The sequence below is a fragment of the Microcaecilia unicolor genome, chromosome 13 (assembly GCF_901765095.1).
Source record: "Microcaecilia unicolor chromosome 13, aMicUni1.1, whole genome shotgun sequence".
Taxonomy (NCBI): domain Eukaryota; kingdom Metazoa; phylum Chordata; class Amphibia; order Gymnophiona; family Siphonopidae; genus Microcaecilia; species Microcaecilia unicolor.
Window position 1 is genome coordinate 72138732 of NC_044043.1, and position 25218 is coordinate 72163949.

The following is a 25218-nucleotide window of genomic DNA, read 5'->3' on the forward strand; positions in this document are numbered from 1 at the left end:
TTTTAATAAGCAAATCCAGCATCTCTCTGTTTCCTTTAATGTTTCGAAGATACAATTTCTTTCATTTAAAATAAAGAGATACAATTTTCAAAAGTCCACCTAGATACCTACTTCATTGCATATATTTTATAGCTAAACTAGTAAAAGAGGTCCGTTTCGAACAGTAAAGAAATGGGCGCTAGCAAGGTTCCAGGGCCCCCTCCCCCCTCCTGTTCCCCGCCTCACCCCACCTCCTCCCCCTCACCCCCCTCCTCCTGCCCCTCACCCCCTCCTCCTCCCCTCACTCCCTCCCCATCACCCCCTCCCTCCTGACCCCCCTCCTCCCCCTCTCCCCTCTCTCTCCTCAGGACCCCCCCACCCCCTTCCGCTCATCTCAGGACCCCCCTTCCCCTCTCGTCTCAGGACCCCCCCTCTATCCGCGCCCCCCTACTCCGATTTCCGCCGCCCAGCGCCTCCCTCCCTTTGTGTCTGTGGCCTGCGAGTGCAAGGAGGACGTGTGCTATTTAAAAGGTTTTACCTCCTGCTCGGCCGCCAACACTGAAGTGCAACAAGTACAGACGCCGCTTCAGACAGGCTGTGGTTTCAGCTGTTCCTCTGGTCCCGCCCTCATTTCCTGTTTGTGGAAACTGAGAGCGATTGCGATTGCCTGTGGTTGGTCCCTTCTCCTTCTGATGTCGCGTTTCTTTCCCTGGCAACTATACAGAGTTCCCTCGAGGGCGGGGCAGTGATCGGGAGTGCGATTACGAACCCTATGAATACTACACGTCTTCACTGCCACACTGCCACGGAGTCAGCTTCAGAACATTGGAGGTGCCAATTATTATATTAGATGTTCCAAGAGAAACTCCTCACTTTTCATTGGTGTAAAGAGGTACCACTCATAGGGTCTGTGCATGTTGCATCCGATATTTGTGTCAGTACCGAATAGCAATTATACATTTGAAAATCAAATGCATACATGTTGTTTTCCTACCCTACTTAAACATACCTCCCAGAAGTGCCTCTTTTAAGCTTCCTAAATGTACACCTCCTATGAAAATATATGTTTACTTGTAGCTGGTTAGAGAAGGATGATTTTCAACCAGTCCATTGTATCTGGGTATTTGCTAATGAAAACAAGCAGGTATACTTCTCAGTAGTAAGGAAGACAATTCCATTCTATTATATTCAGTTCATATATAGTCCACCCACTCCCAAAAGATTCAGAGTGGATTGTCAATAAAGAAGCCAAGTAATAATGTTGAGAATTACAAACTTAAAACAGTGCATTATAATTTCATAAAGACAAAAAAAAAAGATATAGTGAAATTAGAAAAGGTACAGAGAAGGGCGATGAAAATGATAAACGGGATGGGACAAATTCCCTACGAGGAAAGGCTAAAGCAGCTAGGGCTCTTCAGCTTGGAGAAAAGACAGCTGAGGAGAGATATGATAGAGGTCTATAAAATAATGAGTGGAGTGGAATGGGTAGATGTGAATCGCTAGTTTACTCTTTCCAAAAAGACTAGGACTAGGGGTCATGCAGTGAAGCTACAAAGTAGTAAATTTAAAATGAATTGGAGAAAATATTTCTTTACTCAAGGTGTAATTAAACTCTGGAATTCGTTACCAGAGAAAGTAGTAAAAGCAGTTAGCGTAGCAGGGTTTTTAAAAAGTTTGGATGGCTTCCTAAAGGAAAAATCCATAGACCATTATTAAAATGAACGGGGAAAATCCACTGCTTATTTCTAGGATAAGCAGCATAAAATGTATTGTACTGTTTTTTGGATTTTGCCAGGTACTTGTGGCCTGAATTGGCCACTGTTAGAAACAGGATACTGGGCCTGATGGACCTTCGGTCTGTCCCAGTATGGCAATACTTATATACTTATGTATTTATATTACTGACTTCCTAAATATTAGTGAAACAGAACAGTTTTCAAATATTTACAGAAAAGACTGTATTTTAAACTGTAGTGTGAAGTCTCTAAATTTTACTGGCTTGGAAAATAAAAGAGCTAACAAATATTGGTCTGAAATGAACACATTCAACTGAAGGAAAACTCAACATTCGAGATGTCAAAACTAGGGTATCACTCCTTACAACAGGATATAAAATAAATCGAAGAAGGTATTTAGATTACTGGCCATTTAAAATCTTTAAAAATATACATACATGCACTTTTAAAAGAATACACACCTGAATGGGCAACCGAAGTAGCTGAATTGTCAATGGAGAGACTTACACAAGGGAAGCTAGACAGGTAATTCTTTAGCGATTGGCCAACCCAACATCCCCTCTTAGCTGCGCAGGAGTCCTGCATCCACATACTAACTGCAGAGTGTTCTGCAGTCTTCCATGTTTAGAACAACAGCGGATGGGCAGATCCATAGGATCTACCCATTATGCACAAACTGCAGAGGCGTAGCCAGACACCCGATTTTGGGTGGGCCTGGGCCCAAGATGGGAGGGTAGAACTCCTCTGCCCTGCCCCACAAGTGATTTGGTCTCTCCCTCTCTCGCCTGCATGCCATATGGTCTCTCAAACATCCCTCCTCCCCTGCATGCCTTTTAAATTGCAGGTTTTCACTGGCAGCAAGCAGCAACTAATACACACTGCTCATGTTGGCCCCACATCCTTCCCTTCGATGCAACTTCCTGTTTCCGCATAGGCGGGAATATATCAAAGGGAAGGCTGTGGGGCCGGTGCGAACAGTATGTATCAGTTGTTGCTCACTGCAGGCAAAGATCTGTTATTTACAAAGTATGCAGGAGGAACAGTTGTTGGGAGTTTTTGGCTGGTGGGGCTTGAGGATCCCTGAGAGCCACATCATAGGTGTGGTGCTACTGGGTGGCTTGAGCCCAAAATGGGTGGGCCTGGGCCCAATCAGGCCCACCCTTGGCTACGCCACTGCAGAAGACTACAGCATGCCCCACATTTTGAATGCAGGCAGCGGACAGCTGGCCACCTTAGAGGAAACATTGGCCTAGCTTCCTTTGAATACTGTTCTCCCTATGTCATTAGGCTTCAGCATATGTGAAGTGACATGAAATGTTTATGGCAAGCAGTTATCTATCTTTGCTTGATATGAAGAACTTTAGTTATTGTGGGTTTTCCCTTGCTACTAATTCCTATTCATAACTCACCCCTTAAAAACCAGGGACTACTCATATACTCTTTCTCCAGTCCTCAGCTTGGAGCAAAGCAAATGAGAACCTCCTTGGATCTCGGAGTCCCCAGGATCTTGGAGAACTTCAGTGCCCAGTGCCTCCTCCCAGAGGAGAGCAACCCAGAGATATATGAACTCTTAGATCACCCTCATCAAGGAACTATCATTTTCACCATAGCTAAAAAAAAAAATCCACTGATAAGATTCAGTAAATCACACACTGTCTCATCTTAAACGTCTTTATTATTGAGGAGAAGGGGATATAAAGTTCAAAAAAAAACAGTCAGTGGAAAATGGAGGAACAGAAGGTAAGAGGATTGGTAAGGAGATCAAAAGTATCTTAAAATAATAACAAAAACCTCTGGTACAACGTATATTATAGCTCTCTAGACTGTGTAATCTCTAAACTCATGCTCCAAGGATTGAGGTAAATATGCGTGGCAAGTTGCACTGTTGTCCAGTAGGTGGCAGTGCTCTATTATACTTTTGCAGACCTGTGAGGTGCTTAAGTACCACTTTGTAGATTTCTGAAGCACATGTTTGAATATAGACAGTCAGGGCCACTTTAACTAGATACTGGGCCCTGAACAAACTTTTGAGGATGGACCCCCTTTATGTTTCCCAGATTAACCCTCCCCATATAAGGCAGAAAGAAATGATATACTAGCCGAAAAATTATTTTAAAGTAATGCTGTACACGCCTGAATGGTTACACACAAAGTGGGGAAGTCAATTAAACATCACTCAAAATTAGACACCAGGATGATCCATGCTAAGCTAGTATTCTGTAAAGGGCACTCTGAGTGGAACGACCTTTACAGAATACTAGCGTAGCACGCATTTCACGCCTACCTTTGAGTATGAGCATTTACGCCTGCCAAAGGCTGGTTTCGGTGCTGACACTCAACTAATGGCAGTTAGGCACACAAATGACAGTATTTTATAAAATCACACCTAAATTCTGGGAATACCCTTTAGAGTTGCATGCTATGAGATTTAGGTGCACCAGTTGTAGAATAAGGCATAGGGCAGATCTGCATTTAATTCCTAATTACTGCCAATTAAGTGCTTGTTAACACCAATTATTGATTCTTTGCACCTAATTAGCTAATTTGTTTATGTGCGGATCTGGGATCTGCACCCAAACTTGCAACCGTTAATACAGTTTTACTCTTTGCTGATGATGAAAATAAATAATGTTGTGGTGTTTTCTGTTGGATGTAGATGACGGCAGATAAAGACCTGCCTGGTCCATCCAGTCTGCCCAAGACAAACTCATATGTGTATACCTTACCTTGAATTTGTACCTGTCCTTTTCAGGGCACAGACCATATAAGTCTGCCCAGCAGTATTTCCCGCCTCCCAACCACCAGTCCCGCCTCTCATCACCGGCTCTGGTACAGACCGTATAAGTCTGCCCTCCCCTATCCTCGCCTCCCAACCACCACCCCCTCTTCCCCCCAACTGATGATGGTCTGGAAATCCATCAGGGCCCAGGGCAGCGGCTCCTTTTGTCTATCAGTAAAAAAAAAGCCCTGTTCCCAGTCCTTTAATCCAGGGATTGGCTAATTTTGTGTTAAGCTGATGAGGGGTAGAACAGGGTTCAGTTTCAATTCCTGCTAGGTTCAAACCGAAAGAAAAATTTGTCTTAGCTTCTAATTGGATCTTTAATTCACACATAAATATTAGGTTTTATTTTTCATGATTATTGTCAAAGTCAGGAGCTCTTTTACTAAAGTGCACTAAGCTCTAATGCAGGCTTAGCAGGCAATAAAAGGCTTACTGCAAAGTCAGGGCCGGCCCAAGGCAAGATGCTGCTGCCTGAGGCGGAGCTAAGATGCCGCCCCCCCCAGGCCGAGATGCTACCCCCCCCCCCAGCCGAGATGCTGCTCCCCACCCCATGCCAAGATGCCTTCCTCTCCCGGGCCAAGATGCTGCCCCCTTCCTACCTCCAGCCTGTTCACAGCACTTACCTCATCCCAGGGCCTCCGGGGGGAGGCCCGGCGCCGCCGCAGTCCGGCCTGCCTGCCCTCCGTCACTCCCTGGCATTGAACTTAAGTGCCTTACCTTCGAAAGCACAGCAAGCAGCGGCAGACCACTCCTTCCTTCCGTGTCCCGCCCTCGCCTGACGTAACTTCTGCGAGGGCGGGACACGGAAGGAAGGAGTGGTCTGCTGCTGCTTGTTGCTGCGCTTACGAAGGTGAGGCGCTTAAGGTCAGTGCAGAGGGCCTGGGGGTGGAGGGGGGTTCTGGCGACCTTGGGTGGGGTGGGGGCCCGGGGGCGGCCTTGTCCCGGGCCTAGCCCAGTCTCTTGGCGGCCCTGCCTCATCCCGTTCCAAACCTGGCAGCAGCAGTGATTCCCGTACGTTGTCCTGCCACTGGCACCCGCCTCTTCCCTTTACTGACAAAACAGGAAGTTACACCAGAGAGGCTGCAGTAAAGGGAAGAGGCAGGTGCCAGCGTCAGGGCAGCGTATGGGAATCACTGCCACTGTCGGGTTTGGAATGTGATGAGGTAAACGCCGCAAAGGGGAAGAGATGCTGCTACACGAAGAGTGGGGAGATGCCACTCCAACTGAGGCCCCCGCCTCAGGTGGCCTAATGATCAGGCCAACCCTGTGCAAAGTGCATTAAAGTATTCTGTGGTAATTAACCTGTCAGTATGCACTAATTTCATGCTATTTTTTTTCAAGAGAGGGGTGTCATGGGAGAATGGGTGTGGAAGTGTTATCCAGCTAGCATTAGTGTACACTAAAGGGGGGGGGGGGAGTCTATATATGGTGACTAAAGTTGTGCATGCAAATTTGGCAGTGTGGCCAAATTGCGCACAGAAATTAATAAACCAATCGGTGCTGATAAATGGCCAATAACAAACAATTATCAGCACTAATTATTTATTTAATTTAGATTTTGCTCACACCTTTTTCAGTAGTAGCTCAAGGCAGTGGCGATCCTAGGTCGGCTGCCACCCGGGGCTGATCGCCACTGTGCACCCCCCCCCCCAGCACAATGACACCCCCTTCCCCAGCACATCAAGCCCCCCCCCCAGGTGCATTTTTGGCTGCTGGAGGGTGCAGAGAGCAGCCGCATGCCTGTCAGTTCCACTGGCTCCCTGCTTCCTCTGCCCCGGAACAGGAAGTAACCTGTTTCGGAGCAGAGGGATCAGGGAACCAGCAGAGCCGACAGGCACACGGCTGCTTTCTGCTCCCTCCAGCAGTGTGCACCCGGGGCGGACCGCCCCCACCCTTCCTATGCCACTGGCTCAAGATGAGTTACATTCAGGTACTCTGGATATTTCTCTGTCCCAGGAGGGCTCACAATCTAAGTTTGTACCTGAGGCAATGGAGGGTTAAGTGACTTGCCCAAGATCACAAGGAGCAGCAGTGGGATTTGAACTGGCCACCTCTGGATTGCAAGACCAGTGCTGTAACCACTAGGGCACTCCTGCACTTAGAATTTATACACACAACTTTCTAAGTGTATTCTGTAAAGTGGTGCACATAAACTCTAATGTGCGGATCTCGAAAGGGGGTGTGGCCATGGAAGGGGCATGGGCGGATCATGAGCATTCCTAAAAATTACACACACTGTTATAGATATGCCCAATCCACACTTAAGCTAGACATAGGCATTAGTTGGTGTAAATGGCCATGCCTAAATTTTAGTCCTGGGGACGCACTGCATGTATTCTATAAATTGCGCCCAAGTTTAGCTGAGGTTTCTTGACTAGCGTTAAGCACAGTTTTGTTCTGTGACATATATAGAATTCCCCCCTAACCGGATAATACAGATTTAATTCAGGAGCACATAGCCCTTCCTAAATAGGGGGCAGTAAATGCTCCCGCATTAAGGATCCTTTTACTAAGCTGTGATAAGTTTGAGATCTGCATATACAAATCGCACGCTAAAAGATATTTTTATATATTGTGAGGGGGGGGGGGGAGGTGTCGGGGCAGAGAGTGGGCAATTCTGTGCTGATCAGCTAGCACAGCTACATTAACTCGCACTAACTGATTAGCACAGGATTAGAGTGTGAGACCTTATTGCCTACAAAATAGTTGACAGTAAATGCTCACACACTAGGTTTTTGTAATGGCCGATCACTAATGGCAGCATTAGTGTATGGCCATTAAGTTTAAAAATGGAAGATCAACCATTTTACTGCTGCAGTGAAAATGGCCTTAGTGCACAGAATAAAAAAACTCATATGGGGTGCTAAGGCCACTTTTTATCGCAGCTTGATAAAAGGACCCCTAATATTTTTGCAGGTCCCATCTACTATAATAAAACTCACCCTCAACGTTCTGAGGACACTGACGTCAGTGAAGCCAAGCCCTGACTTCCTTCAAAAAGGTTTGAAGGTTCGTGGTGGTGAAGCCACCAAAATCGCTCCGGGCCCCGCCCTCGAGGGCGGAGCAATAGCAGAACAACGAAGGGGTTGGCAGGGAGGGAGGCGGGGTGGGGTGGGAAATCGCTCTGGGCCCCGCCCTCGCGTCAAACGTCATGACGGGGGCGGAGCAATGGCAGAACAACGAAGGGGTTGGCCAGGGAGGGGGGGGGGGTGTTGGCGACGAAAACCTTGCTAATACAATTAGTGCAAGACTTACCGAAAGAACAAATAAAAGAGACTAATTTTAGGGCCACATTAACGTGTGGGAAATTCCTGGCATTAACATGTGGAGAATGTCCTAAACCCACTTCTTAATGCATGTTTGTAAAGGGTCCCTAAATGAGAATGGGACTTGATATACTGCCTTTCTGTGGTCTTTTTACAAAGCAGTTTACATAGTATATACAGGTACTTATGGCAATGGAGGGTTAAGTGATTTGTCCAGATTCACAAGGAGCTGCAGTGGGAATCAAACCCAGTTCACCAGGATCAAAGTCTGCTGCACTGACCACTAGGCTACTCCTCCACTCCTGGAAGGAGTCACAAAACATGCTTGCTGCCTCTGCCTGTGTCGATCACTGGAGTTTGCCTAGCTGATGTAGATCTGGAAATAATCTGCCATGACGGATTCAAGTTTAAAAACAATAATGTAACATTTTGGCAAAAAGTAGCCTGCAATGATTACAAATGTGCTGGTGAGGATGGTCACAATGTAGAGAATAGAATGAGCCTCATCTTTTATATTAGCATAAACAGGGATAAAAATAACCCAGATGACGAGATATCCCAACATTGAAAAGGTAATATCTCGGGCCAGGTTGTATTTTTTAAGAGGCTTTTGTGCCAGACAATTACACACAAAGGAAGAAAGACCTAGCAATCCATTATAACCAAACATGCAGACAAAGGTTAGCAAGGGGGTTCTGTCACACATCAGATACCGTTCCAGAAAAGTGACTGGGGAGTATGCTACAGACAAAGGAACTAAGATGTGCGTGTGCCAGATACAAAACAAACACTGACCTATGATACTCAAGGCAATAATTATCCATGTGCCTCTGGTTTTCAACCAGTCAAGATAGAAGAGAGGCAAGGTTTTAAAATCTGTGATGATGATGACCTGGAGGGACTTCACCAGGAAGGTCGTGAGACAGGTCGTGATGCTAAGAGCCAAGAACGGCAGCTGGATCTGACAGAGCAGATCGGTGGGTTTTCCAATGAAAAGACCCACGCTACTGCACAGTGTCATCAGGGACAGGAGGGTCAGGAAGGTCATCTTACCCCCTGCAGCCTGCACAACTGGCAGGTGCAGATGTTTCCAGAAGAGTATGATGATGGCCATGAGTAAGAGCATGAGCCCAACCGTGAAAAGCAGGAAAACTATGGCTAGGGCACTGCCCCATTCCATGTAGATAAAAGTCGGCTTGCTACAGCTGGTGCTCCTGTTAGTGGACCACTCACCCTCAGGACATGGCTTGCATTGCACAGCATCTGTAAGAGATTGGTAAAACATGTGATTCTGTGTCCAACATGCATCTCCAACATGATCATACATTTATTCTTTATCAGTTGTGTTGATCAAGACAAGTCAGTAAAGATGTTATCAGTGGTTGATACATTTGTGTTGAACTCATGCAAATGTTTGTGGACCAGTCTAAGATTTATTACATACGATTGATCACATCAACAGCAGTCAATAACATTCAATATCGACAACTTAAGGCCTATAATTCCTCTTGATCTGACAAAGACAAAATCTAAAAATATGTTGAGGTATCTACATCATTTGGAAGTTTTTAAATGACATTTTCTCCATCTTACGTGTAACCAAACTGCTAATGTAGTTTTCTCTATAGCTCGTAAAATGATGATCACTTTAGCTGCTCACCTTCAGCAGTTTGGAAGGTTCCTTCCAGGCAGTCAATACAGTCAAAGCAGCAGGAATGGAAACCCTTGACAATTTTAACCTGGCCTTGTTTGCAGAATTTGGAGCACTGGGATGGAGGGACCTAGAAGAGAGATCATTTCTTTCCATAGCAGATTCTCACTGTAGCAGGCAAGTAATATAGAAATACAAAAGACTAATAATATACTATGTCCAAGCTCCCAACTCAAGACTGTAACATAAAGACATACGAATATCCCTTGTAGGACCTAGGCTTGCCAGTTAGCTCCAGATTCACCGAGCAGAATTGACCAGCCTTGTGTTTACCTCTGTTTCTTGCAGGGTCTTATAGTCTTGCTTTTCATAGGGAATGCAATTGGGAAATTATAAGTACAAGTGCCTGCATACAATGGAGAAAACCCAGGACGGGATCAGCCCTGTCAGGAGAACTTTGAGTCAATTGGCAATCCTAGTAACATAATAATAGACTAATCTGTTCCCAGTATAATCAAGTTCAATGAACGCAAAAAAAATTCCCCATTTTAATTGTCTTTCCCATTGTAATATGCTAAAAGAGTCCAGCATGAATATACTCTAAGGTGAATTCTATAAACTAGATGCTCACATTTATGCACTCCTTTGCATGTGTAAATGTTTAGAACACTAGCATTTGTGCACATCCCGATCATCTGACCTTCAGGAAAACCCTCAAAACCACCTTATTTGGAATTGTAAATGTCCCGCCATTGCATCCATAACTGCTGAACTATCTTAACGACATCCTTAACTTTATTGCCCCTTTCCCTTTTCTGTAATTACTCACTGATCTCTCCTTCTTCCATGTACTTGATTGCTTTTGCCGGATTAATGTATGCCTTTTTTTTTCAGACTGATGCAAGCCACATTGGGCCTGCCCGTGGGTGGGGAAATGTGGGATATAAATGCTATAAATAAATAATAAATAAATTTGCCGGCAAAAGTGCCAGCAGGGCATCTAAGCATTATTCTGCAAATATCCGCAGAACTTGTACTGGGGTCCTTTTACAGAGCAGCATCAAAAAGTGGCCTTACAGGCACCCTTACGTGTGTCTTTCCCACATGCTAAGGCCGTCCCTAACACTGCTGGAAAGTGGTCCATTTTACATTTTCTGAATTAATGGCTATGCGCTAATGTTACCCTTAGCCCGTGGCCATTAACAAAAATTAGCATGTGAACCCTTACCGCCACCTATTTTGCAGGCAGTAAGGGGCTCACGTGCTAATCGCATGCTAATCAGCATGTGTGACAATATGGCTGCGCTGATTAGCATAGACACGCCCACTCTCCACTCCCAGACATGCCCCCTCAGCCAAAAAAATAACATTTCTTTTTTATCATGTGGCTAGCATGCGTCCATGTGCACCTTACAGGGGCATAGCCAGACAACAGATTTTGGGTGAGCCTAGGCAAGAAGTGGGTGGGCACCAAGTGTTCTCCCCCACCACCACCACCCAAAAAATACCTCAGCTGGCTGGAAAATGCTTCTTTCTACTTTGGCAGTCTGCAGCAGGCATGATCTGAAAACTGAGCATGCGCAGGTGCCAGTATCGTGGAGAGTAGCATTTTTGTTACCATCAGGAGGAAGTCTTCAGCTGGCAGAGCTTGGGATCCCCTCCAGCTACTGCTAAGCATGTGCTAGAGTTGGGTGGGCCGGAGCCCTAAGTGGGTGGGCCCTGGCCCACCCAGGCCCACCTGTGGCTACGCCACCAGCACCTTACCTCAGCATGCTCTATGGTATGCCATTTTAAGCAGCGGTAAGAAGGCATTAGTGCTTAGGCAACAGGGAGGAGCATGGGCAGGACTACCTTTTACATACATTATCTGACAGAATACTGTAGGATATGTGCATCAATATTGTAACATTGTATATACTGATCTATCACAATCCAGCCTAAAATGTTTACAATCATTACAAAATACAGCTGCTTGCTTTTTATATAGAGCCAGACGTCGGGACTCTATTACTCCCCTCTTTCTGAAAGTGCACTGGCTTCCTATCCGAGCTCGCATCCGGTTCAAGATCTTGTCTTTAACTTTTAAGGTCCTACGTGATGGTATTCCCGATTATATATCTTGTCTGACTATTCCTTATTCTCCCCCATGATTATTTTGATCTCTCAGTGATCCTAGGCTAGTTCTTCCTTCTTCGCATCAGACTTACTGGGAATCCATAAGATCCTCAGCCTTTTACTTTCTCTCACCATATATCTGGAATAACCTACCATTGGACCTTCATGCCGAGAGCAGTCTTTTCAAACCTTTAAGAAAAGACTAAAGACTCGCCTTTTTGCCAAGATTTTCAATATGAGTGAGGGCTTTCGGACCTTTCCGCAACAGTAGTTACTATCAATTGCAAAATAAGTATTTGTTTTAAATCTATGTGGTTTTTAATGATTGTTGAGTGCCTGCTTTCTTGTGTGTTTGAGTTCTGTCCTATCATTTGATGGTATTTTGTTTCTCTTATGTTTTAACAAGCCGTTGAGCCCATTAAAACGGGCAAGAAAGCGGTCGGAGCCCCGCCGAGGCACCGCCCAGGAAAGCCGCCCCAGGGGATGGTGGCAGAGGAAAGCGCCCGGGTCACAGCAGCAGCGGCAGCAGCTCATCGGATGTGTCGGAGTGCGCCTCGGAGCTGCTGTCGGACGATCCCCGCCCGGTGCTCGCCGGTCACTCGCAGCTCTGTTCCTGCCTCCTCTAACAACGTCAGCTCGGAAGAGATCTGTGTCGTACCGCGCACGCGCAAAACAGCTGCGCTGTTCTGCGCATGCACGGCACGTCGGTCACTCTTCATTTATATAGTAGGATTTTGTAAATTGCTGAAATATGGGAATTCCCAGGATTTAGCGATCCATCAAGTTATAATTAAACATAAACATACCGCATTTACAAGCCCGCAGTTATGGCAGGCCTATGGCTAGTGTAACTGTGGGCATGTTAATGTGAGATGCACCAATGCCAGGTCATGCCAGTATTCTATAAAAGATTCTGGGTGCCCAAGCTGTATTACAGAACAGGCACCCTATTGTGTATCCTCGGGGCACCTACATAGAGGTGCCCAGTTGTACATTGGCCCATGTCTCACTGGCATCCATCTTTCTATTATAAAATAAACATAGAAATAAGAAGGAATTATGTAATTGTGTGTTGGCAACTGCTCCATAGAAGGATGGGAGTCTGAATTTTGATATGCGATATTTTGTACCTATGATGTCCTGATTTATAAAGACTATGATTGGAACTGTTAGGGCCGCCAAGAGGGGGGTGCAGGGGGGATAAAATTCCCCGGCACCGCAGTCCCCTCCACCCGCCCCCCTCCGTCCACCACTGGGCCGGGCCCCCCTGAATTGAAATCATAGCCTCTCACCTCGACCTCCCTCCATGTGAAAGAAGTGCAGCAGTGGCAGTCTGCAGATCGCCTCCCTTCGGGCCTTCCCTCCCTGTGTCCCGCCCTCATCTGACATAACTTGCGCGAGGGCGGGACACAGGGAGGGAAGGCCCGAAGTGAGGCGATCTGCAGACTGTCACTGCTGCGCTTCTTTCACATGGATCGAGGTCAAGGTGAGGCGCTATGATTTCAATTCAGGGGGACCTGGCCCGGTGGTGGACGGAGTGGGGCAGGTGGAGGGGGGCGCCGATGACGACGACCTCGGGGGGGTGGCCTTGCCCTGGGCCCGGCCCAGTCTCTCGGCGGCCCTGTTAGAAGTTCAAACATTTTCTAAAATAGAAATCTCTAGGAGTACAGCATCCCACCCAAGCACAACTTGATGCAATGCCTAACTCAGTCTGGACAGTTAATAAAGTGCCCACAGCAGGGGCGTATCTGCTATGGGGCCACAGGGGCCTGGCCCCCGCAGATTTGCCCCTGGACCCCCTTACCAATGAGACTCTCAACCCCCCTCCTCCTGCCGTCACTCCGCTGTTGCACCTCACCTCCCTTTGCTGGCGGGGGACCCCAATCCCCACCAGCCGAAGTCTCCATCCTTCCTTCCTTCCTTTGTTTGAGATTGGTGGTTTCTGACGTCCTGCACGCACGCACGTACAACGTGCAGGACGTCAGAAACCACCAAACCCAAACGAAGGAAGGACGGAGACTTCAGCTGGCGGGGGTTGGGGTCCCCCGCCAGCAAAGGGAAGTGAGGCATGACGGCAGAGTGACGGAAGGAAGGACGGAGACTTCGGCTGGCGGGCCAGCCCCCGCCAGCAAAGGGAGGTGAGGCGCGACGGCGGGAGGAGGGGGGGGGTTTAAAGTAGTTGGGCGGGGGGGAGTGGTGGCGTCGTCGTCGTCGTCTTCTTCAGCGGGGGGGGGGGGGGGTCAGTGCCGCCGGGGGGGGGGGGGGCTAAAATGTGCCCCCTCTCCTCGGCTCTGGCCCCCCCTACCGTTGAAGTTCAGATACGCCCCTGGCCCACAGACCCATAATTACTTCAAAATATGAAGGGGTAAATGAGCTACACAGCACCAGTTGAGACATTTACCTTATTCCCTGCTGTCTGCCATTTAATCAAGGTGCTGTTGATGCTATCCAGCTCTTCACTGTACTGTCCAATCTTGTCAATCCTCAGCTCCTTCCCCTTACGTGTCCAAGTCACAATGTCGTACCCAATATTGGGGCTGCCATTTTCATCAAAGTAGAAGGTGGTGTTTAATATGGTGAAATTAACTTTTTTAATCCCCTCCAACAGCTAAAAAAGCAAATATGGCAAAGTTAGAGAACAAGCTGGCACCTTCTGTATAACAAACAGCAACTCTTCCCCCCTTCCCCCCCCCCCCCCCCCCCCCCCCCCCCCCATGGTGGTTTCCTTCGGCTTGTTTACGCTTGTAGCTCTGGGGTACCAGAAGCCTTCTTTTGCAACCCTCCAGGGTTTTCTCCTGTTTCTGCATTCTTCTAACACATCCCAGATGTTACAGAAGCAGTCACTGGCTATGAGCCACACATTTCTGCTTAGCAGGAATCCTAAATCTGGCCACTCCGAGAATACGTTTACAAAAAGGTGTCTAGGTTTGGAGGTTGAGATGACCCCTGTTTGCAGCCTATGTTATAAAGACACATAGGCATTAGCCCCAGAATCCTCTGAAGGTCACCCGGCAATTACGTTCCTTACACTCCAACCGATTCGTTCTCCTAGCCCCCAAAAAGGCTCACCTCGAATCTACTCATCACACTGCTTTCTATTTTTTGGGCCCAAAACTTTGAAATGATCTTCCACCATCTACACGATCCGAGCCTTCGTTTAAGACCTTTAAGTCCCTCCTTAAGGCTTTCTATTTCTCCCAAGCTTTCTCCCAAGTAGCCTAGTGGTTGACTTTGATCCTGGGGAAATGGGTTCAATTCCCACTACAACTTTTTTGGAGATATGATAGAGGTCTATAAAATAATGAGTGGAGTGGAAAATGTAGACATGAAGTGTCTGTTTACTCTTTCCAAAAATATTAGGACTAGGGGGCATTCAATGAAGCTACAAACTAGTAAAACGAAAACGAATCGGAGAAAGTTTTTCTTCACTCAATGTGTAATTAAATTCTGGAATTCGTTGCTAGAGAATGTGGTAAAGGCGGTTAGCTTAGCGGGCTATAAAAAAGGTTTGGACAGCTTCCTAAAGGAAAAGTCCATAGACCATTATTAAAATGGACTAGGGAAAAATCCACTGCTTATTTCTGAGATAAGCAGCATAAAATGTTTTGTACTTTTTTGGGGATCTTGTCAGGTATTTGTGACCTGGTTTGGCCACTGTTGGAAACAGGATGCTGGGCTTGATGGACCTTTGGTCTGTCCCAGTATGGCAATACTTATGTACTTATGTACTTAAGTGAATTTTCTTGTTTGCCCGGTTTCGACTGTTATTATTTAATTTGACATGAGTGTTCTTTGTTTGCTTCTTTCCTACTACTAATGAAATTCTTTTCTTTGTTTTTCTTCGTATTTTAACCTATTATGTAAACAGCCCTGATCTGCTTGTTCAGAAAGGGTGGTATAACAAATTTTAATAAACATGAACAATGTTAGGCACTCAAGTTTGCACGTAGTTATTAGATACATGCATATACTAATTGGTTGAATTAGCACTACCAATAATTGGCCTTAACAAGCAATAATTGCCAGTCATTAGTAGTTACATGTGAATCTGATCCACGCTCCTATTCTATAATCATGCCCAACTTATATAGCGCCCAACTCCAAAGTGGGCATGGTCAAGGGAGGGGCATGGGCAGGGCATGGACATGCCCAGCATTAGGCGCAGTGATGTAGAATACTTCCATTTCCATGCCTAACTTACAGTAGTTAGGCACAAGCATTTCTACCAGCCTTTGGTTGGCGTGAATCCTCGTGCCTACAGTTAGGCATGAAAATGTGGGCTTAGGCTAGTATTTTATAATGGAAGTTCCATGAAGAACTGCCATTATAAAATTTGTGCTTAGTGCACATCATCCCAGTGTCTAACTTTACTACTACTACTACTACTTATCATTTCTAAAGCGCTACTAGACGTACACAGCACTGTACACTGAACATGAAGAGACAGTCCCTGCTCGACAAAGCTTTCAATCTAATCAGGACAGACAAACAGGACAAATAAGGGATAAGGACAAAGAGTAGCAAGATTCCGTGTAGAATCCCAAAGAGTAGCAAGATTCCGGAATCCCAAAGACTACTACTACTAGTTCTTATCATTTCTACAGAGCTACTAGATGTACGCAGTGCTGTACACTTGAACATGAAGAGACAGTCCCTGCTCAAAAGAGTTTACAATCTAATCAGAACAAACAGGACAAATAAGGAATAAGGACAAAGAGTAGCAAGATTCCGTGTAGAATCCCAAAGAGTAGCAAGATTCTGGAATCCCAAAGACTACCACTTATCATTTCTATAGCACTATTAGACGTATGCAGTGCTGTACACTTGAACATGAAGAAACAGTCCCTGCTCGAAAGAGCTTACAATCTAATCAGGACAGACTAACAGGACAAATAAGGGATAAAGGAATTAATAAGGTAGGAAAGATAAAACATACAAGGATACTGTACAATTGAATAGGGGTTAGGCGTTAAAAGCAGCATCAAAAAGGTGGGCTTTTAGCCTAGATTTGAAAATGGCCAGAGAGAGAGCTTGACGTACTGGCTCAGGAAGTCTATTCCAGGCATATGGTGCAGCAAGATAAAAGGAATGGAGTCTGGAGTTGGCAGTGGAAGAGAAGGGTATAGATAAGAGAGATTTTACCCAGTGAATGGAGTTCCCAGGGAGAGGTGTAGGGAGAGATAAGAGTGGAGAGGTACTGAGGAGCTGCAGAGTAAATGCACTTGTAAATCAATAATGGGCTTTGTCTGCTTTACCGCACTGGGGACCACTAGTGCGGCTTGATAAGAGGCCCTAAATGCAAAAATTATGTGTAAAAAAGGAGAAGCCCTCAGACAATTAACTCACTCATGAAGCGGTATACCTTCATAGCCCCACTTATTTGGGTGGATAAATTGTCTGATTCATCAGTTATTCTCACGATAATAACTAATAAGGTGCTCCAAAAAGTTTTTTAAAAGAGAATACTTGTAATCAATACAAAAGTGCTTATCTGCTAATCGTATGTTGCATCAAAATGGTGGTCAATGACTGCTTCTATTGTGCTGTATACCAATCTGTTGAAAGCAAACGGGCCCCCCTTCCAGCGCCCAATGCCATGGGTTTCATCTAGCGATTTCTTCAGGAACTCAGGCGGCCAAATGGATCCTGTCCAAGTCAAGTTCCACTCACTTGCAGGGGCGTAACCAGAAACAGATTTTGGGTGGGCCTAGGCAAGAAGTGGGTGGGCACTAAGTGTTCTCCCCCCACCCAAAAAAATTTCAGCTGGTGAGAAAACGCTTCTTTCCATCTTGGCAGTCTGCAGCAGGCATGCGCTGAAAACTGGCAAAACAAAAAGGAGGTGCCAGTATCATGGAGAGTAGCGTTTTCATTACCATCAGGGGAAAGTTTTCAGCTGGCAGAGCTTGGGATCCCCACCAGCTTCCGCTAAACGTGTGCTACTGTTGGGTGGGCCGGAGCCCTAAGTGGGTGGGCCCTGCCCCACCTAGGCCCACCTGTGGCTACGCCACTGCTCACTTGTGAATAAACGGAGCTATGAAAGTAGGCCGCTTCATGGGTGAGTTAATTTTCTGAGGGCTTCTACTTTTTCACGCATAATTTTGTATATTTAAGTTTTGTGACTCTCATTGTATCTCTGGTTTTGGTATTGGAATGTAGGCACAAGACTTTACACCAGTTTTTGGCTGGCGTAAGTGCTCTCATCTAAGGTTGGTTGCACTGCATAAGGCAGTATTCTGTAAAGGCAAATCTGTGCAGCACTGTCATTCTGGAATTGCAACTTAACACACACTGTCCTAGCATATAACTGTGGGCGATCTATGTAGAATTCCTCCACGTGTGCATACTTGCTATTCTGTGTACACATGGATTAATTTTTTAACAGCCATTATACACATGACAATGACTTCATAAAATTATACCCTATCATGTGTCACTGCTGAGTAAAGGCTGATGCTCCTTCTCCCAAAGGCCTATATCCCCAACCCTTGCCAGCCTATGGAGCAGATACTCAGTCTATGACTCAAGCTCTGATCTACTTCACAGCAGTGCAGAACACTGAGTCACAAAGCTGGTCCAAAAAGGGCACCTTTTTTCTGAAGAACCCCCTCTTAAAGCACATGTGGGGCCGGATTCAGTAAATGGCGCTGGAAAAAAATCAGCGCTCAGCAGCATTCTATAAAGGGCGCTACTGGATGAGCATCCTTTATAGAACAGCGCCTAGCAGGCATCCCCGCACTCAACTTTGAGCACGAGGCTTATGCCAGCAGAAACCTGGTGTAAATCTTAGCATGCACGTTGGGCGCAGATCCCCAGAATTCTGGCACACTGCGTGCATTTGTTGACAATGCACCGACCCAGCCACCCCCTTCCCATGGCCCTGACCCCTTTTGGATTGTGCACTTTGGGAGCTGGACACCAGCCAGATGCACATATAACCCGAATTGATGCCAATTATCGTTAATAATTGATTGTTAGCATCCAACTATTGATGTTAATTGGCTCATTAATCAATTGGGTTGCACACACATCCTGGTATCGTACCCAAATTTGAGTGCCCTTTATAGACTCCAAGGGTTGGCTTCTGCCTTATCATTAAATAAGTGATTTACCTATGCTTCTGCTTTAACATTTTAAAAAGTAAGATCTTATTACCTGCCAAGGGTACAGATGGGAACATGTTTCCTGGCATCTTCCTGACTGACATTTGAGCATTCGGTGCAGAGTATGAGCCACACTGTATACTGCAGTGTACACACTCTGTGCATAGTGACCTAGCAAAGGGTACAGCATCTTTGGCAAGTCTAGAAAGGGATCAGGTGTTTCATAGTAATCAGAGCTCTCTGCTGCAGTTGTGGAGGGGTCTGAAGGGGCTTCCTTCCTCATGTTAGCAAGTGCATGGCTTATGTACTTCTCAAAGCCGGGGACTACTTCAGTTCTGGGTGAGAATCCAATCACTGTTCCAATTGTATCAATGCCAGGTAGGTATAGAATCAGTTCCGATATTACCCAGGATGCACTGGCAAGCCACACCTTGGTTAATCCTTGTTTGATGACTGCTTGAAAAAGAGCTTTAGCCTGGTAGACAGAGGCAAAGACGACGGTGACATTAGCTCTAGTCTGTTGGACACGGTATAATATGTCACGGATCACCTGATTCGTTTTAGCACTGGTCAGATAAAGGGGTATGAAGCCTTCATATGCAATGCAGATTCCTTTAAGGGCAGCCAGTGCCGAAAATTGTCTGACGCCCCTTCCATAGTCATCATCACTTGCTATCACTGCTATCCAGTTCCACTGGAAATGGTTTATGAGTTCAACCATCCCTTCCATCTGCCTTTTATCATTTGGTACTGTCCGCAGAAAGGATGGAAAGGCTTTCTTATTACTGAATGTTTCTGATGTGACTGCATAGCTAATCTGAAACATAAAGAGATGATAAGTAGAGATCTATAAATTGTGCTTTGCATATGCTGTGTAGGGGAATGATAATTCACCTATTGTGCCCATCTCCCTCCTTTCCCATCCAAGGCCAAAAATTGTCAGATGGACCTAAACCGTCAAAAGCAGAGGCAAAAATCTAACACACAAACGGCAGAAAGAGCATAGAGTTGGATATCAGTTACAGTATAGAAACGATCTGTTTACTGGAGCTTATTCACTTGATGTAAAAGAGTCTGATGTGACCACGTTTTGGCTGATGCTTGCATCACGGGCAAACATTAAGATCCAAATTCTTAATGGTCACAGAAAAAAGAAGAAGAAATGCACTTTCCACGGTCAATTATGGAATGTGTATCATCCCTTCAAAGACAGAGAGGACAACCCATGCAGTTATGTCATACTGTCTTCAGCAATGACTTACAGCACCTCATCTTCAAAGACAGAGAAAGCAACTTGTATACTTATTAGAGAATGACACAGGGACAAAATTTGTTCCTGTCTCCGTCCCGTCCCCTGGGTTCTATCTCCGTCCCCACCCCGTCCCCGCAGGTTCTGTCTCCGTCCCCGTCTCCGCAGGCCCTGTCTCTCCATCTCCGCCCCGTCCCCATGGGCTCTGTCCTCATCTTCAGAAGCCTCAAACAATTATGATTTTACATTTAAATCTTTTTATTAAAGTATAAAAAGGAACAATATGCTGTGCAACTATTGTGTATAAATTACAAATAGTAAACAATAATAACAGCAAACAGCTATAATAACCCTCCTCACCACCACCCTCTATCCTTTCGATCCCAACAATAGCTGATTTCTACTACCTCAAGGAATCCTAATCCACCCTGTTAAAATGTCCAGGGCTACAAAATACAACCCATTCTGTATGCCCTAGAGAGGAGAAATCTGCCCTATGTAGCACTGTTATGATTTTTTAATCTGTGGATGTATAAGTCATCAACAATCTCAGGATTCAGTCTAGATCTCCTGTCTTCCACAGTCCTTCCTGCAATAGAAGATGTCTTCTTAGAAGATGTGCTGGTATCAGGATGTACAGGATCCCCCATGCAACATTTGCTAGTTGTGGCCAGCATGTTTGCTTGTTTTTCCAAAAAAATCAAAATATCGTTGTCTGCATCACTCAAGCACAAATAACAGTCCAGTTCATTAACAGGCTTCAAAATAGAAAATGACACGGGGACAATTCCCGTCCCCGTGGGCTCTGTCCCTGTCCCCATCCCCACGGTTACTGCAGATCCCCGTCCCCATATCATTCTCTAATACTTATGTTACATTCTTTCCAGCACTGGCTTAAGGCGGCTCATCTGTAAGTCAGTTCTGGAGAGAGTGTGACATGGAAAGGGCATTTCTTCTTTTTTCTGTGACCAGTGGGAATTTGGATATTCATGTTTGCTCCTGATGCAAGCATCAACTGAAACATGGTGGCGTCGGGCTCCCTTTTACATCAGGTGGAATGAACCTACAAACTTCTATCCATCTACCAGAATTACGATACCTGTGGAATCCTGAAAAAACTTAGCAGTTTCACACTGGCCAAAGCCATCTCAGACATTGAGGGGCCAATCACTGCCATGACTCGGGTCCGGTATTGGGTGAAATTGCAAAGCACGTCGATATTCTGGGTGCCATGACTGGTGATGAAGAACATGGATGAATGTATTGTAGCCACAGACTGCAGGCAGGTGTCATAGATCTCGTAGCCAAGCCCTATTTCGGGCAGTAAGGTGCTGGAGTTGTTGATTTCCTCCACCGTGAACTTCATTGCCAGGGCTTGCACAAAACCTGCAGAGTTCAAGCTGAGTCAAGAATAAGTGGGGGGAGGGGGGTGATCATGATTTCAGTAATGATTACCTCAGGCTAAGATTCATGTGGTTTAAAATAATTGGGATTCACCCCATACCATTTGGGCCTTTGGAGGGCTAACATCTAAAAATCCAAAAGAGCAACTGTAAAATAACATATTCTGGGAAATTCCCAGAAAAATAAATCTCCTAGCCTAAGAAAGGCATATGTAACAGGGAAAGAGCCATCAGAAATGACCCCATATGCCCTCCTTACCACACACAAATCTTTCTAAACAGAGCAGGTCACCCATATCCAGCATCCAAAGTCTGGAAACCCAAGACTACAGATTTCTATGAGTTGGGTTGACAATAGGGTTGAAATTTGGATCCAGATTTTCACCTGGGTTTACCCCATTGCATGCAGGGATCTGTAGTTCTGATTTCCCCCTTGCACGTCCTAAAAGTAAAGCAAGACTACAAGTCCCTGCATGCAATGGGTAAATCCAGCACTGGATCAACCCTTCGAGTGAATCAATCCTGTTGACAAGCTTTATTGAGAATGGGGGACCAGTCTCCTATTGAGGAGAAAGATCTTCTAAGAATAAAGAAGAGAGTCTGGTAAGAATTGAAGTTGTACTAGAGGAAGCAGCTGGTAAGGAAATTGTTTCTAATATAACCTTTACAGGAAATATGTTCTTTGGACTCGTTTATCTTTCTTTCTAATAACATAACTATATTGAGATCCACCAGCATAATACAAAAGCGATACCATAACTCCTTACATCCAAACAATTATCAAAAAACCCAATATGATATGAATGTACTAGTTGGGTTGAATGTTCTAGTTAACGGAGGATATAGAGAAGAAAATGATTTCTGTTAAGCATATGTTCAGTATCTTTTTTGATAGCTTTCAAATTACCCAGATCCAGAAGGGAGATTGTTTGGCCAGTCCTGGTTTTAAACTTACAACACAAAGCAGTGTGGTATTTGTAGTCCCTAATTCAGGACTGGCCTAAGATCTCCCTCCTGGAACTAGGTAACTTGGAAGCTCCGGATTTTCAGATTACAAACAATGAATATGCATGAGATAGATTTGCATATAATGGAAATTCATCTCATGCATATTCATTGTGGGTATCCTAAAAATCTGATAAGCTGGGTGTGACTGAAGGACTGGGTTAAGAGTTTCCTAATGTTTTGGGATATAAACTGGGCAGATATTTGGGGAGTGAGCCCTAAGCCTGTGTGCAGGATGGGCCTCCTTAAGTTTTAGGTAGGCTTGGGGCCAGTAGCCCTGATTGCACCTCCCCCCCCCCCTCCAACATCCAGGCCTGGCTCAAGGCATGAGCTAGGCTCAAGATACCAAATATCAAGGGTGCCAAAGGCCTGCCTCAGTGGCTAAGCTTTCATAGTGGAGGGAGCATGTTTTGCTCTTACCGCTGTGCACTCTTTTCTGCACAGCCATCGGCTCCACTGCAGGTTTAAACATGAGAACAGGCACTTCCTGTTCTCATATTTAAACCTGAGGACAGTGCCGGCGGTCAAGCATGGGAGAGAGCACTGCTCTCACTGCTTAAAAAGAGGCGCTACATTCAGTGTGGGCAGGTGGGCAGGCAGGGGGTGCACCAGAGCAACAGTTGACTCAGGGCACCACAACCCCTTAAGCCAACACTACTGACCATCCCTGGATATAAATTTGAAAACCTTCCTAAGAGGCGTTCGCTGGTCAGCTCTGTAAATTATACAGTTCTGTGCTTAGTGAGAAGGATCCATGAAATAGATTTCTGCTCTACCCTTGGGGTTCAGCTTGCTGTCCTTTGGGTGCTTCAGTTTGAATCACGGATCGCATACAGTGGCCGAGGTGCCGTGGCAGGGGTCTCAGCAGAGAGGCAGTCCTACCTTTCGCACTTCAGGGGCTCAGGCTTCCAATGGTTTTCCATGCTGTCTGTTGAGAAATGGATGGGAAACAACCCCCCCAGTGTACAGTCACCAGCCTGCTGAAAGATCTGATAGGCGACATGCTCCTTAGCTCCTGTGTCTTCTGTGACAAATCCACACCCCAGCAAGACAGCTACAGCCTGAATCATGAGGCAGAAACCCATGCTTTCTTCCTCTCAGGACTGTTGAGGCTTCAGTAGTATTCTGAGAAAAAGATCTGAAGGGAATGGAAAGGTTAGTGAGTTGGGAGAATTGTTGGCTGCCTTGTCAAACTAAAGTAATGTAAAATTTTCCAACCAGCACAGCACCATTCTTGGAATTCCAAAAACTCTCAGAATATAAGTGAGTTTAGATACACGGAGCTTGTGGATTTGTAAACTTAAAGCATATCTGAATCCCAGTCAGAGAACAAACAATTTTAAAACAGATAAAGGTACAGAAAAAGCAAGAGAAATTGGTTTCCTCTCTCTACAGGCCATATTCCAATACTCACGCGCTGTCCACTGACAAATGGATTAGGGGAAATGTCAATTAAACTGATAAATGGGAGATCTTTAGCATATTCAAAACAAGTAAGACCCCATTTGGATATTCTCTGACATACACACAGTGGTTTCACCGCTGTAACAAGGCAACTAGATTTAAAAAGGTGCAGAGAGAGAGAGAGAGAGAGCGCATTCAGGCAGGATGTGTGCAGTCAAAGTATGAGGTTTGTAGAATCACAACCTAAAGGAAGAACAGGGAAAAATAAATATTATCTCTTGCAAGATTTTCCTGCTGTGGTGAAGGCCATATTCTCATTTGGTTGTAGGCTGCTTCTTTTTTTTTTATTTTTTGTGCTCCCTAACAGGAGACGTCATAGTGTGTGGCTGCAGTAGAAGAGATATTGGAAGACAGAGAAGAGATGCCAGGCCTAGTCAAGCAAAAAGATATTTTTATTTATTTGGATTTATTGACCGCCTTTTTGAAGAAATTCACTCAAGACAGTGTACTGCAAGTATAAGAAAAACAAAGGCAATAGACAATTACAGCAGTAGAAATATCTAAACAGCACATAGTATGGTATACTATGTTTTTATTTATTTAGATTTTGCTCACACCTTTTTCAGTAGTAGCTCAAGGTGAGTTACATTCAGGTACTCTGGATATTTCTCTGTCCCAGGAGGGCTCACAATCTAAGTTTGGACCTGAGGCATTACGTGCAGGACGTCAGACTCACAGAAACAGAAGCCTGCGCGGCCGCATTGCTGATCTGCAAGGGCAGGCTTCTACATGGAATGTTGCTAGTGGAATAGCAACATTCATTCCATGTAGAATCTCAACTAGTAGCAACATTCCAGAATCTCCAATAGTAGCAACAGCAACATTCCATGTAGAATCTCAAATAGTAGCAACAGAATCTCAAATAGTACCAACATTCCATGTAGAATCTAAAATGTTTATATAGATTTTGCTCACACCTTTTTCAGTAGTAGCTCAAGGTGAGTTACATTCAGGATATTTCTCTGTCCCAGGAGGGCTCACAATCTAAGCTTGTACCTGAGGCAATGGAGGGTTAAGTGACTTGCCCGAGATCACAAGGAGCAGCAGTGGGATTTGAACCAGCCACCTCTAGATTGCAAGACCAGTGCGCTAACCACTAGGCTACTCCTTCACTGGCAACATTCCATGTAGAAGCCTGCCCTTGCAGATCACGTGCAGGACGTCAGACTCACAGAAACAGAAGCCTGTGCGGCCTCATTGCTATCTGCAAGGGCAGGCTTCTACATGGAATGTTGCTAGTGGAATAGTGAAACAACACAAAATCTCCCCAAAAACACTCTTTGGTAAAAATACACTAGTAAATTACAAAACCAAAGACCTTAACTTGATGCCTGCAAATAGCAATACCTTTGCTTTCTTTCTTTATTTATTCATTCTTTATATATATACAGATTTCTTATTGTTATTATATAATAACAATAAGAAATCTGTATATATATAAAGAATGAATAAATAAAGAAAGAAA

At 45.3% G+C, this 25218-nt stretch overlaps 1 protein-coding gene across 1 annotated transcript; it reads right to left on the reverse strand.

Moving 5' to 3' along the window:
• Positions 1-8127: 8127 nt before the first annotated feature.
• Positions 8128-23374, reverse strand: LOC115482401 (taste receptor type 1 member 3-like). Its single transcript, XM_030222149.1, has 6 exons — positions 23172-23374; positions 20981-21281; positions 18685-19449; positions 13934-14140; positions 9427-9547; positions 8128-9029 (listed from the first exon to the last, which is right to left on the reverse strand). The coding sequence occupies exons 1-6, from the start codon at positions 23372-23374 to the stop codon at positions 8128-8130; spliced, it is 2499 nt and encodes an 832-aa protein (XP_030078009.1).
• Between the last annotated feature and the right edge of the window lie 1844 nt (positions 23375-25218).

Excerpts from the sequence above, each read along its gene's own strand:
- LOC115482401 (XM_030222149.1), bottom strand. The coding sequence starts at position 23,374 with ATGGGTTTCTGCCTCATGATTCAGGCTGTAGCTGTCTTGCTGGGGTGT. Across the intron at positions 21,282-23,171 it reads GAGCCCCTGAAGTGCGAAAG|CTTGAACTCTGCAGGTTTTG; the intron begins GTAGGACTGCCT and ends TTCTTGACTCAG. Across the intron at positions 14,141-18,684 it reads CCCATCTGTACCCTTGGCAG|CTGTTGGAGGGGATTAAAAA; the intron begins GTAATAAGATCT and ends TTGCTTTTTTAG.